General features: G+C 37.3%; 1 protein-coding gene across 4 annotated transcripts in view; it reads left to right on the top strand.

Annotated features, from left to right (window-relative positions):
* Nucleotides 1-13,459, top strand: part of FAM169A (family with sequence similarity 169 member A) — a 70,186-nt gene extending 56,727 nt beyond the window's left edge. For all 4 annotated transcript variants that reach the window (XM_060091752.1, XM_060091754.1, XM_060091750.1 and 1 more), the window contains exons 9-13: nt 1,053-1,092; nt 1,633-1,783; nt 5,565-5,721; nt 9,639-9,842; nt 11,229-13,459. In XM_060091752.1, the coding sequence (XP_059947735.1) occupies nt 1,053-1,092; nt 1,633-1,783; nt 5,565-5,721; nt 9,639-9,842; nt 11,229-11,777 (1,101 nt within the window). In that variant the 3' untranslated portion in view covers nt 11,778-13,459. The remainder of the gene's footprint in view (nt 1-1,052; nt 1,093-1,632; nt 1,784-5,564; nt 5,722-9,638; nt 9,843-11,228) is intronic.
* The last annotated feature ends 1,553 nt before the right edge of the window (nt 13,460-15,012 follow it).

Raw genomic sequence — 15,012 nt, 5'->3', positions numbered from 1 at the left:
TGGTGAGAGCAATGATCTACTTTTATATTAAGCCATATCATTTAAAATGTGTTATTTTAATGAGAACATATTAAAATTTCACCATAAGGTTGGCAATATAAATTAGACTTTTTTCATTTTAGAAATTCATATTCCTTATATTACTTTAATATTTTAATTAATTCAAGGAAAATATTTCTCATATTAAACTATTTTATCTTTTTTTAATCAGTAACCACATGGGGAAGTGGTTTTGTTTGTTTATTTTAACTACATAATTTTTTTAGCTTTATTGAGGTATAATTGACAAAAATTGTACATGTATAAGGTGTACACCTTCATGATAAAGATGATAAATGCTTGAATTAAAGCATTGGTAGTACAAAAGAGGGGGCAGTTTTGAGAGATTCTTCAGTCAAAATTCACAGACTTTGTGGTTGATTGAATGAGGGACAAGAAGAAGGCATTACTGCCTCACGGGATTTTGGTTGGAATGGCATACTGAATTGTTATTGCCATTAACCAAGATAGAGGATAATATTGGGAAAATATAAGACTTCAGTTTGGGACAGGTTGGTTGTGAAATTGGTGGTGTATCCACTGCAGAGAGATTTCACTGGAAATAGAGCTTTGAAAATCGGGAAAAAATTTGGGGAGATTAAATTGTATATCTGGATTCATCATTTGGAAATCAGGGAAAAAGTTGGGGAGATTAAATTGTATATTTGGATTCATCAGCAAATAGCTCTTGAAGTAAAGGTGGTAGATACAGTTACATAGAAGGAGGATGTGGACTGAGAAGAGAAGGGAGCCAAGAACAGAACATTCAGAAACCCCGTGTACATCACTATAGCATATTAGATGGCTTCCGAAGTTCTTAAGCTCTTAATAAACTGAAGCTGTAATATAGCTTTTTTACTTCCTAAGTGAGTTTCTTAGTTGATGAATAGTGAGTACAAAAGGTGCTCTTTGAAAAACTTTTTAAAAGATTTTCTTTGTAACTGTATGAAGTAGATCCATAGGGAGAAGAAAGGATCTAAAACTTGTGGGTTTAATCTGTATCTCTGTTTTAGATTGATTCTCTAAAAGATGCCTTTGCAAGTACTTCTGAAGGTAAGAAATTCAGCTGGTCTATTAGTAAGTGTTTGAGACAGTTAGAATTAAGTGTGTGTGTCTGTGTCTGTGTGTGTGTGTCCCTTAGAGCAAAGTGAAGACTTCTCCAGCCCTAAAATCTAGATCTGGGTTCTTTTACCACTGATTTTGCTGTGTGAACAGTTAGGTACGCTATTTTGCCCTTTTTGTTTTCATTTCCTTACCTGTAAAATAGGGACAGTAATGTCTACCTTGTTTATTTCCCAAGATTATTGGAAGAGGGTCTAACTGAAAATGCAGAAACACTTTGCAAAAAGCTCAAGGTAACACAGAAATGTGAGGAATGAATACTGACAAGGTTATTTCATAATTTAGAAAAAGACACTGACATGGTTTCTTAACCTGAAGTGACGGAGAGGAAGTGTGTAATGTTGGGGATTTAGGTAAACTAGAGTAGTTTTTGCATTTCTGTGTTTTTTTTTTTTCATTTCTGTGTATTTTAATAGGTAATCCTTTGAATACATAATCAATCAATTATAGTTTTGCCATTTTTTTCCTCAGGTCACGGTAAAACACCTGTTTCCACTCGTACTCGAAGTAGTCATCTAAAGCGGCCAAAGATTGGAAAACGGTTTCAGGATTCTGAATTTAGTAGTTCTCAAGGGGAAGAAGAAAAGACTCCCCAGACTTCACCTACAGCTTCAGTGAACAAGTGAAGTATTGTTTATTTTACTCTCATTATTTTGTTTATTCTTATTTTCATATTTTTAGTATTTAGTTTTTAAGGTAAAGTTTATTATATTGTTTGTGTAGTAAATGACCTTGGTGTAGAACTTTGTATTTGAGTTCTTCCACAAAATTATTGATTACACTTGGTAAGTGTCCCTTTGACAGTGGTATAGGGAGAAGTTGCTAGTAAGAGAGTGGAATAAACTCATGATTTAGTCTCTTGTGTGAAAATCCAGGAGAATATTTTAGTGATTGTATTATCCAAATGAGTCATTATTGTCAACTTTGCATTTGACAGTAGCTATGGTTTTTAGACATGCTGAGGTTTAGTCAATTTTAAAAACCCTCAATTTTACTTTATAACTAATTCATTTTACTGGGTTATAGAATATAACCAATTAGTGATAGCCATAAATGGTATTGTCAACTCCTCCAGAAACTTAATAGCCAGCTGAATCAACAGAACACTTGGATCAAAACCTTATTCTCTATCTTCCTTTGAATCTTAAAGAAAGCAAGATTTTCAGTGTTATAGTTAAATTAGGCTTTTGCTCTGATAGTCCTGCTAACTGTTCCTGAGTCAACCATTCATAGTGTTGCCATTTTAGTTGTGAAATTATTCTACTCAGAGAATTCTGTAGCTCTGCTAATTTCATTATGTATGTAACTTTAAATTTGGATAATTATGTAAATGTTATATTTTAATGAAAAATTCATCACTTTAAAGTCAAATTTAAGTAAATATTTAATTTGTGAAAAGAGTAATGAGTTTAGATAATTATAGTTTTTTTCACTGAGCAACATTTTGTTGTAATACCCTTTTAAGAAGGGAATGTAACAGTAAATTTTAAATTGAACACCTCAGAATTATTGTGGAATTTTTTTTGCTTTTTATAAAATAGTAACAGTGAGACTAACTGCTTAAGTGCTCAGACGCTATGAAGAACAAAACTTCATCTTTGCCCTTGAAGAATCTATTAGTTTCTAATGCACATATCTGTACCTGTGACACAGGTTAAGAGCACTGCGAGGTGGATTGTGATATAATAATAGAAGTGCAAAGTGCTGTGGATGCAAAGGAGGGTGTGATTGATTCTAATTGAGGGGATAGAGAAATTTGACATTTGTGCTAGGGCTTCAAAGATAAGTAGAAACTCAACAAGCAGAGTTGGGAAAGAAGACTTTCTTTTCTAGTTCGAGGGTCTACAAACCATGGTCTATAGGCCAAATCTGGCCCACCACCTATTGTTGGAAATAAAATTTTATTGTAACACATCTGTGCTTATTAGTTCACATTTTTATTATGGTTGCTTTTGCTTTACCCTGGTGGAGTTCAGTAGTTGTTCAGAGACCATATGGCTCACAAAACCTAAAGGAAAAGTTTGCTGACCCCTGGTATACACCAGGGCTGTTCAAAGAACCTGTCATGGTGGACACGTTCTTTGTCTGCCCTTCCCTGTCCAGTATGGCAGCCACTACTCAGTTTGCTCATCACCGAGCACTTGAAGTATGGCTGGTGCAACTGAGGAGCTGAGTTTTTAATTTCACTCAGTTTTAATTACTGTAAATAATGACAAGTGTCTTGTGGCTACTGTATTGCACTGTGCAGTTCTAGACTGCAGGAGTAACATGAGCAAAGGCACAAAGCTGGGAGGAGTGTTCAGCAGTTCAGTCACATCTTCAGGCTCCACTTCTCATTCTGATTCTCTTGCTATTTCTACCACATCTTCAGTGACCTCCTCCACTGAAGTCTTGAACCCCTCAAAGTCATCTATGAGGGTTTGAATCAGCTTCTTCCAAACTCCTGGTAATGTTGATATTTGACCTCTTCCCATGAATCATGAATGTTCATAGTGGCATCTAGAATGGTTAATCTTTTTCAGAAGGTTTTCAATTGACTTTGCCCAGATCCATCAGAGGAATCTCTGTCTGTGGCAACTATTGCCTTATGAACTGTAATTCTTTTTTTTTTTTGCGGTACGCGGGCCTCTCACTGTTGTGGCCTCTCCCGTTGCAGAGCACAGGCTCCGGACACGCAGGCTCAGCAGCCATGGCTCACGAGCCCAGCCGCTCTGCAGCATGTGGGATCTTCCCGGACCGGGGCACGAACCCGTGTCCCCTGCATCGGCAGGTGGACTCTCAACCACTGCGCCACCAGGGAAGCCCCATTCTGCCCATTTTTTGATTGGGTTGTTTGTTTTTTTTAATATTGAGCTTCATGAGCTGTTTATATATTTTGGATGTCCTTTGAAAGTTTAAGCAAGGAATTGGCTTCTCTTCTCTAGCTCTGAAAGTCCTAGATGACATCTTGTTCCAGTAGGGTATTTTGTCTGCATTGAAAATCTGTTGTTTAGTGTAGCTACCTTCATTCATTATCTTAGCTATATCTTCTGGATAAGTTGATACAGCTTCTACATTAGCACTAGCTACTTCACCTGGCACTGTTACGGAGAGAGCTTCTTTCCTTAAACCTCATGAACCAACCTCTGCTAGTTTCAGACTCTTTTTCTGTAGCATCCATACCTTTTTCAGCCTTCAAAAAATTGAAGAGACTTAGGGCCTTGTTCAAGATTAGGCTTTGGCTTAAGGGAATGTTGTGGCTGGTTTGATCTTCTAGCCAGACCACTAAAACTTTTTCTCCATATCGGCAATAAGGCTGTTTTGCTTTCTTATCACTGGTGTGTTCACTTAGAGTAGCTCCGTTAATTTTTTTCAAGAACTTTTGCTTTGTATTCACAGCTTGGCTAACTATTTGGCACAAGAGACATAGCTTTCTACCTATCTCAGCTTTCAACGTGCCTTTCTCACTAAGTTTAATCATCTCTAGCTTTTGATTTAAAGTGAGAGATGTGTGGCTCTTCCTTTCATTTGAACACTTAGAGCCATTGCAGGGTTATTAATTGGCCTAATTTCAATATTGTTGTGTCTCAGGGAATAGGGAGGCCCAAAGAGAGGGAGAGAGATGGGGAATGGCCAATCAGTTGCAATAGTCAGAACACACACAACATTTATCAGTTAAGTTTGCTATCTTAAGAGTGGACATAGGTATATGTATAACCAACTCACTTTTCTGTACAGCAGAAACTAACGCTACATTGTAAGTAAACTATACTCCAGTAAAAAAATTCATTACAAAAAAAGTTTGTCATCTTATATGAGTGTGGCACCTGGAAACAATTAAAATTGTAACATCAACCATCACTAATCACAGATCACTGTAACAAATATAATAATAACAAAAAAAGTTCAAAGTATTGTGGGAGTTACCAAAACGTGACACAGACATGAAGTGAGCAAATACTGTTGGAAAAATGGCTTCAATCGACTTGCTTAGCACAGGATTGCCACAAACCTTCAATTAGCAAAAACATAGTATCTTCAAAATGCAGTAAAACAAAGTGCAATAAAATGAGGGATGCCCATAATTATGCCAGTGCTGGGACAAAAGTTGTAAACTGGACTGTCCCAGGTAAGCTGAGATGTATGCTCATTCTAGGAGAATAAGATCCAATCAATATAGATAGAGTAAAAGAAAGGTCTAGTTTACATAATTGAAAAGATGGTGATAGAACTGGAGAACAAGGTAGGAAAGAGAACAAACCTGTAAGAAGATGAAGAGGTTGGTTTGGGATCTGTAAAATTTGAAGTTGTTGTCTGAACAACACTTAGTTGATTCTCTAAAGTGTTACTTTATTAACGGATTCCTGAAATTTTATATTCATCTTTAATAAAACATGTAAGAATATTTTTCTTTGGTTTTGTAGATTGGAGTCTACTGCACGAACATCAGAGAGCTCAGAAGAATTCTTGGAAGAAGAACCTGAACAGAGTGTGATTGAATTTGAGGATGAAAGTAGTGACAAAAATGTTCGACCAGCACCAGAAACCCAGCCGGGCCTGGAAAAGCAAGAAGGTGAAAAGGTAGGAGATTCACTTATTAAATAAAATGAATGGAAGTAAAATTTAACTTTCTTAGTCATATATTGTTAGAAAAGCATAACGTGTATTTTAGACTCTTAGTAGAAATTGTATTTAATGTTAAAAAGCATATATGTTGGGACTTTCCTGGTGGCGCAGTGGTTAAGAATCCGCCTGCCAATGCAGGGAACATGGGTTCGAGCCCTGGTCCAGGAATATCCCACATGCCGCGGAGCAGCTAAGCCCGTGCACCCACACTACTGAGCCTGTGCTCTAGAGCCCGTGAGCCACAACTACAGAGCCCATGTGCCGCAACTACTGAAGCCCGTGAGCCTAGAGCCCGTGCTCTGCAACAAGAGAAGCCATTGCAATGAGAAGCCTGCTCATAGCAATGAAGAGTAGCCCCTGCTTGCTGCAACTAGAGAAAGCCCGCGTGCAGCAACAAAGGCCCAACACAGCCAAAATAAATTAAAAAAAAAAAAAAAAAGCATATATGTCTAAAGCAAAGTCAGGTAGTAGAGGATAAAGTTACAAGTATTTTATATTTCAAACTGAGTTTATAAAGTTTTACATATTGCAAAGATAAAATAGAGGATGTTTAGTTAGTAATGTCCCTCAGTGTATTTAAAGTACAAATTAATTTGTAGAATTAAACATACTTAAGAAGTGACACAAATGATGTGACTGTAAGAGGTCTACCTTATAAAAACAGTTAGAATGCCTTAATGTCCAACAAGCCCTAAATTGCACCCCTATTTTGGTTAGAAGGATAGAATTCGTTGTCCAGAAAAAACATATGTATTTGACTACAGTTGATTTACAAATTCCTAGTAAAATAACTAAATTCATTTTTTTTTTTTACCACTGGAAAACAAGGAGGAAAATCCTTTGTGACTGAGTAAAAAACTCTTTATCTGGCTTCATTTCTTTTTTCCTCTTTTCTATTTCCTATCCTTCTTTTTCTTTAATATCTTCAGTCTTTTCCTCTCTTACAGATTCCTTATTTCTTCTTTCAAACATACTTAGGTTCTTTTTTTTTTTTTTTTTTTTTTGCGGTACACGGGCCTGTCACTGCTGTGGCCTCTCCCGCTGCGGAGCACAGGCTCCGGACGTGCAGGCCCCGCAGCCATGGCTCACGGGCCCAGCCGCTCCGCGGCATGTGGAATCCTCCCAGACCAGGGCACGAACCTGCGTCCCCTGCATCGGCAGGCAGACTCTCAACCACTGTGCCACTAGGGAAGCCCCCATACTTAAGTTTCTTTAAAAATCTTTTACCTGTTTGTCAAGTCCAGCCAGGAGCTAAGCAAGTGAAACTGCATTACTGATTTTATTTCCTTAACTTGCTCCAATTTAGCTCCTGTTTCCTCTACTTCATGAAATTGTATTTTTAAATGGCATTTTTTCTCTTCTTGTAAAAATTAGGGAAGCAAACACATTTTTTTTTTTTTTTTTTTTGCGGTACGCGGGCCTCTCACTGTTGTGGCCTCTCCCATTGTGGAGCACAGGCTCCGGACGCGCAGGCTCAGCGGCCATGGCTCACGGGCCCAGCCGCTCCGCGGCATGTGGGATCTTCCCGGACCGGGGCACGAACCCGTGTCCCCTGAATCGGCAGGCGGACTCTCAACCACTGCACCACCAGGGAAGCCCGACATATTTTTAAAAAGGGATTTATATGCTTCTAGATGTCTACGGGAATGTATATTTTTGTGGTTGTTTTTTTAAAAAACTTAAGATTATACTGTACATACTTCATGTAACCTGTTTCTTTTGTCCAGTAATACATGTGAGTACCTACTCTTGTAGGTCACCAGTGACACTTTCACTCAATTCTGGTGGCTTTCCTTACCTAGGTTGACTACTCTCTCTTCCTCCAGATCCTCTAGTCCCCTGGCTTTATAACACTGTTGTGTTCTGGTTTCTTGGTGTTCTTCTCTGAAGTTTTGTTTGGTTTTATTTATTTGCTTTTTGACTCTTCTGCTTCCTGTTTTTTCCCCTGTATTTGTGGACATTCTAGAAGACTCAGTTCTTGACTTTCTGCTCTTTTGTTCATGTTTCTCATTTGAAAATACATCTAGTCTAATGGCTGAATGGTCATCTCTGTGGGGGTGACCAGTAACTCCAGACTTTCAGTATTGATCCAGACTTCAGTATTACTTGCCTTCTGAATATATCTGTTTAGACAGATGTCTTTTATCATCTTAAATTTTAACATCTCTGTTCTTTCCTATCACTTCTCTATTGAGCCTTTTTTCCTATTTCTTATTTTTCATTCTGTTCCCAAACCTAGAACTTGAAGGACTGAGTTTTTCTCTTCTGTTGCTTCTCACTTGGAGTTACTCACCAAAATTCTGTTTTTTTATAAAAACTTTTGCTATATCTTTCTCATTTTCTTCCTTTTAACATTTCTCATACTGTAGTTGGTCCTTTTGTGAGTTTTATTATAATTACCTTCTGTGTGCAGTTTATTCTTTTTTTTTCGGTACGCGGGCCTCTCACTGTTGTGGCCTCTCCCGTTGCGGAGCACAGGCTCCGCGGCCATGGCTCACGGGCCTAGCCGCTCCGCGGCATGTGGGATCTTCCCGGAGCGGGGCACGAACCCGTGTTCCCTGCATCGGCAGGCGGACTCTCAACCACTGCGCCACCAGGGAAGCCCAGCAGTTTATTCTTTATACTCTCTGGCCAGATTAATTTTTCTAAGTCTCTGATTTCAGTATCCCTTAGGAAAACATTCATTATATGATTTCAGGGGTTCTATATAATCCAGCCAAGTCTATTTCTTAAAATTTGAGTGCATCAGTGTTCTAATTTTTATTTTATTTTTAATTAATTTATTTTAAATTTATTTATTTTATTTTTGGCTGCATTGGGTCTTTGTTGCTGTTAGTGGACTTTCTCTAGTTGCCATGAGCAGGGGCTACTCTTCGTTGTGGTGCATGGGCTTCTCATTACAGCGGCTTCTCTTGCTGCGGAGCATGGGCTCTAAGCATGCGGGCTCAGTAGTTGTGGCACACAGGCTCAGGAGTTGTGGCTTGTGGGCTCTAGAGCGCAGTCTCAGAGTTGTGGCACATGGGCCTAGCCGTTCAGCTGCATGTGGGATCCTCCTGGACCAGGGCTCAAACCCATGTCCCTTGCATTGGCAGGCGGATTCTTCACCCCTGTGCCACCAGGGAAGCCCAGTGTTCTACTTTTTAAAATGATAATTAAATAAAATAATCTCTAGTTATTAGAATGTCATTAGGATTAATTAGAAATATTAGATGTCAATGAAAGTCTTGTAAATTGATAAACCTTGGAGGAGGTGTTTCAGAAATTGGAGACTTAGTGTTATCAAATCGCTTTTCCATATTTTAATGTGATTGAAGGAGCAGCACTGTTCAAAGATGACCCTTTGTTGACTGGAGAATGAGCTCACTAAGACTGAGGGCTCTCTCCTCCCAGCAAGAAGCTGTACCCAAACTCAGCGTCCCACCAGACTGCTAGTGCTTCCTCCCCCTGGCATGCTAAACTGTGGCTTCCCGGGGGCCCCAAGGATTCCGAGTGCTGAACAGCTGATGGTCTGTGAGGAGATGGCACCAAATCTCGACTTTCTCTGGTGGCTTTTTACTGAAAAGGTTCTTCCTGTCACTGCCCTATATGGAGGAAGAGCAAGAAGGAGGCAGGGTCTCTTCACTGAATCTCAGACCCACACTGGGTCCATAGAGCATCCTGGTCATGTCTTTTCTCCATGAGAACAGAGGGAAATTGGGGTACTTACGGATTCTTTTCTCTTACTGACTCTGCTGTTCCTTAACCTGTGTCCTATAACGTGGTAGAATTGAGTCCTGGTGCATGACAGGGTGACTGAGAATGGACCCACCTTGTATGACAAGTAAATTAATCTGTAATTTTGTCCTGACTTTTTTTTGCCCTCGATGGTGTAGGAATCTGAGTCAGAGCCTATGAATGGTGAGATAATGGATGATACTCTTAAGACTTCACTTATAACAGAAGAGGAGGACTCCACTAGCGAAGTTTTAGGTGAAGAATTAAAATTGCAGTCTTTTAATTCCAGTGAAGACTCTACGAACCTTGTTCCACTGGTGGTAGAATCTTCAAAATCTCCTGAGGCTGTTGCACAGGATAAGGTAATGGAGAAATATCCTAATTTTTTATAGTTATAGCGTCCAGTGTTGGTGACTTGGCTAGGGCAGTGCGGGATATATATCTTCCTCTACTTTAACATGTACAGTCCTTCAGGAAAAATAAATTTTACTACATTGGGTGTTTTAAGAAGATGCAATCAGTAATGTTTTTTTAAATTCAAATCTTTGTAACTTCATTCGTCTGACTTACGGTAACAAAATGAGTTTCACTTTGTAGATTTAGGAAATGCTTAGAAAAATGGATAAAGCATTATTTACCAAATATTTGAATACCTATTACTTACGTAGTCTGTGACCAGTACTTTCATTTTAATTTGTTTTAATTAGGGAGACAGATTAGATTAGTGGGGAAAACTTGATGGAATATTTTAAAAGAAATTTAATTATTTATTTTTATTGAAATATAGTTGATGTACAATATTAGTTTCATGTGTACTACCTAGTGATTTGATTTTGCATACATTATGAAATGATCACCACTGTAAGTCCAATAACCATCTGTTCCCCATATAAAGTTATTACAATATTGTTGACCATATTCCTTATGCTATATATTACATCCCCGTAGTTTATTTTGTAACTGGAAGTTTGTACGTCTTAATCCCCTACCTCTTTCAGTCCCCTCACTCCCTCCCTTCTGGCAACCACCCATTTGTTCTTTTTATCTGAGTCTGTTTTCATTTTGTTTTGTTTTTTAGATTCCACATATAAATGAGATCATATGGTTTTTGTCTTTCTCTGTCTGACTTATTTCACTAAGCATAATCCCCTCTAAGTTCATCCATGTTGTCGCAAATGGCAAGATTTCATTCTTTTTTTATGACTGAGTAATATTCCATTGTATATATAGGTGCCACGTCGAAAAGGAAATTTAATTTCTACTTTTGAATATTCCAATTTAAGGGTAAAAAACTCGTGTATAGCATTATTTTATTAGTGTCTCACATAATTACATGAATAAAATTTTCGCTGCCCTCACCTTTCACCTAATAGTCAAACTCAGTGGGGTAGCACAGTGTCAAGTCCCAGGATTCTTGGTTCTGGCTCCGGTAACACCAGGAAACTAAAAACTGAGTTGATTCATGGTTTTGAAGAATCTTGACATAAAGTTTGTGCCTTAAGTGCTTTTTGAGGTAAAATCATGACTTTTATTGCATCTTTAAAGCAAGAACTTAATAAATCCAAATTATCATGTCAGCCAGTTTCGAAGAAATAGAGCTGTATTCAGAACATGTGCACATGATTAACAAAAGTAGTGAGTACTGAATTCTTTAAAATGTGGTTCAGGCTCATTGCATATTAGTGTCTGAGAATAATTTATGTAAGAACAATATTGCAAAAGTTGTTCACCGGGTTTTTTGTTTTTAGACTTCACATGTAACTGACTCAGAAATGTTGCTAGATGAAGGCCCATCTGATGACAAGGGGCACACTGAAGAGAGGCTGCCTCTAGTTTCAAGAAAGAAAGCACATTTCGGGAGTTCAGACAATGTGGCCACTCTCCCAAATGAAGAACGGGCCGACAGTGGTTTTCCAAACTCCGTGGTAACTGAATTTTCTGAAGAATCGATTCCTGAAAATGTATCACCCAACACTACTGCCTCGTTGGAAGACCAGGGTGAGGAGGGGGTAGCTGAGCCCCAGGAAACATCTCCAGCTCTTCCTCAGAGCTCTTTAATAGAGGTTGAACTTGAAGATGTGCCATTTTCACAGAGTGCAGGACAGAAGAACCAGTCAGAGGAGCAGTCTGAAGCATCTTCTGAGCAACTGGATCAGTTGACACAATCAACAGAGAAGACTGTGGATAGCAGCTCAGAGGAGATAGAAGTGGAAGTGCCTGTGGTCGACAGGCGGAATTTAAGAAGAAAGGCCAAAGGGCACAAAGGACCTGCGAAGAAGAAAGCCAAGCTGACCTGAATGAGGAAGAAATGCGGATGATAAATCCTCTTCTTTGTAACAAAATTGTTGTTTTTAAAATATGGCAGTTAATAAATAGCATGGGGCACAGGACAAAAACTCCAAATTTTCAATTTGAACTTATTTATGATGCCGCTTTTCCCTCCCCCGTAGGACCTAGGATTCACAGTTCTTTTTAATTTTTTCAGGCTATTTTGTTTAAGTACAATTTTTTTTATTTTTATTAACCATGTTTCGATTTTGGGAAACCAGATCATACTATATTTTCTTTAGCAGTTGGGGATATCTGACCATTAATATTTCAGAAAATATAAATTAAAAAATGTGAAAGTAGTAGGGCTTCCATCAGTTGTAAGGATCACAGAAATCTTTTATACTAAGGGTTTTAATAGTAATCTTGGTGAAGGTTCTAGGAGTTTTATCTTAAATTTCAAAACTAATCACCATTTTTTAAAATGTAGGCATGCTTAAACAAAAATGTCAGTAAATTAGGATAAATGCAACTTCAACTAAATAAGAGCACAAATTTGGAAATTTATGGTCAAAGGTTTATGAAGGTGGTATTTTGGCCTCTTAGTTCTTAGTTGTAGGTGCAATTTCTTCCTTTGACTTCAATGTCTGTGGAAAGGCACAAACAAAATGTTTCCAGTTCACTCTTGATAACATCTGATATTAACAGTACTGCTAGGGATTTAACCCTGGCCTGTAGGCACTTGTATAATTATTTAAAATTTCATTTGAATCTGGGGACTGTACTTTTGTCCTCACCCAGTTAACATGTATACTTTAGAAATGTGAGAACCCTTCCTAAGGCTTCACCTTAATCCTGCCACTGTCTTTATTCTAGAATCTTCATTATATTCCCCTCACTTTCATCCACTTCCCTAACTCATGGAGTGATTCCTGTCAAAAGATCTTGCCTGCCTGCCAGCTTATGCCCTTGGCTTCCATTTTTGGTAGGTTTGGAACTGCGCCCCACAATCTTAGACCTAGATGGCAGGAATAAGCTGCCCTAGGAGCCATAGTTACAAGAGCTTAAATCACATTGGAGGCTTCATTTGTCCCTTTTGGCTTGCTCACTTTTGATTTATTCCGTGCAGACAGGTTACAGTCTAGCCTGTGTGTACACTGTGGTTGCCTTTGCCTGGGTAAACTAAAAACAACATCCTCAATTGTTTATTTTTGTGTAATAATTTATTTAAAAATGAACAAAATGGTTATTCTTAGAATCCAAAGAGAATCTTAAAACAGTCCTACTCTTTGGAAGTATTATGTGTACTCAAATTTTCATGTAAGTTTGAGAATGCTTTGAGGCCATTTAGATTGTTTTTAAAACTGCTTGGTCCTTACATGAAAAAAAATGTTATGACTTTGTGTCATTATTTGAGGTGCTAAGGATTGATGCTGAAGGTTTATTCAGTCTACAGTCAGGTGATACTAAATTTTATTTTGGGATGTTGGCATTTTAGGAAGATTTGAAGTTAAGGTAAAAACCTTTAGCAGACAAAATAGCAAACCCTCCTTATTCGTGTAAAACTTTGAATACTTGTATCCTCTACTATTTTCTTTAATTATTGGTCAGTTAGGCCAGATTATTCCATTCTAAATGAAAATTAAGCACTTTGGCCATTTGTTTTCCCAACAAATGCTAATCAAGTGAAAGAATAAGTATGACTAATATTAGTGTATCTATCGAATGTTTATGCTGTTTTATACATTTTGTGAGAAATTTTTGTTATTAGTAAATTCTTAACCTTTCCATTTTTAATTTCTTAAAATAGATTTAAAAACCTAACGCTTACTTACTTTTTTACTTGGATTCTTCATTGTTCTCTTTAAAATACTTTCTTTAAAAAGGTGTAGTTTAAGACTGAGCTCACTGACAACTCTTGATGTGTGAATATAGTTGCTGAGGTTTACAAAAAAAGAAATGTTTATTCATATATGACCACTAAGGACTCGCAGTATAAATTTAAACTTGTTTGGTTTAAACAGTAGGTGCATTCTAAGCAGTTTCAAAACCTGTTCAGCCACAATTTTTGTCCGTATTATCTCTGACAGAATATGTTATTTTGGAGTTTATAGTTGGTAGAGGAAAAAAAGTTAGGTCACATGAAAAAAACCTAACTTTCATGTTCAGTAACAATGAGTTCTATGCTCAGTGAGTGTAGAATTTATAACAAAATTTCTCAACAAGGAATCTAAATAAAACTTAATCACATTACTTGTACTTTTTGCAAAAGGCATTAGAAAAACTCTGAGAATGACAGGACTGAAATCTGATTTCAACCAGGTAGTCTAGTTGTTAAGTGTCCAGTCACATTCTATAGTCCTTTATGAACTTTTTTCTGTTTAAAAGTCTTATTTGTGGAAAAGGGAGTTCAGTTTGTGTAAATACATATATATTTCCTTGTGTAATATAAAGCAGTTATTAGCAAAATTTTAGTTTTACTTTCAAGTTTATTCAATTGCTAGACATCACAGAAATATATTTAAGAATTTATTATAAAGTTCCTCTACAACTTTTAACAGTGAGAGGGTCTATTATGATTTTTTATAAAATCAAATAGCATGACAGAATGTCAGTCTTCTACTACTTAAAATGTGTCTCTATTCATGGTGTTTCCATTCAGTGCAGAAAATTATCATGGCAAGGATAAAAACTACTAGTGATTAATGGTTCACTTTTAGCTGACCACCAGAACACCACCTAAAATGGTTTCAGTGACTTTAGAAAAATGTCTTGAAGGTTTATGATTGCATCGAATTGAGCCTTTACCTGGTATCTAAATATCTGCTCTTACATTCTGATTTACCCTTAGGGATTACCTTCTAAGGTTTGGTCACACCAGCAAACTGAAACAGATTTTAATGTAAATAAAGAATTTATACTAACATTACTCATCTGTGTAACAGTATTTTAGAAATTTCTGCCTTGTATGTCCACTAGTAGCAATACTGTGTTTGAAGTGTTAACCCATTCTTTCATGGGTGTGATTAGTTACAAATGTTTATGCTTCTGTTTGCATACTTAGTATCAAGCTTTATTTGTACAGATAGTTTAACTTGCTTATTTTTGGTTGTGAAAAATAAGCAAACCTCAGTTCTGTATCCAGTGCTTACCTTCAGTAGATTTTTTTTCTTTCATCCTCCAAAACTTGTCATTCACACATTCCCCATTTCTATTAGCGGCAAAATCATTTGTTAAAATCTAATTGTAAGGAAGGTTCTGCTT

This window comes from Mesoplodon densirostris, chromosome 3 (genome assembly GCF_025265405.1).
Source record: "Mesoplodon densirostris isolate mMesDen1 chromosome 3, mMesDen1 primary haplotype, whole genome shotgun sequence".
Taxonomy (NCBI): Eukaryota; Metazoa; Chordata; class Mammalia; order Artiodactyla; family Ziphiidae; genus Mesoplodon; species Mesoplodon densirostris.
Note: the sequence above shows the minus strand (reverse complement) of the source record. Positions and strands in the feature narration are given on the sequence as shown.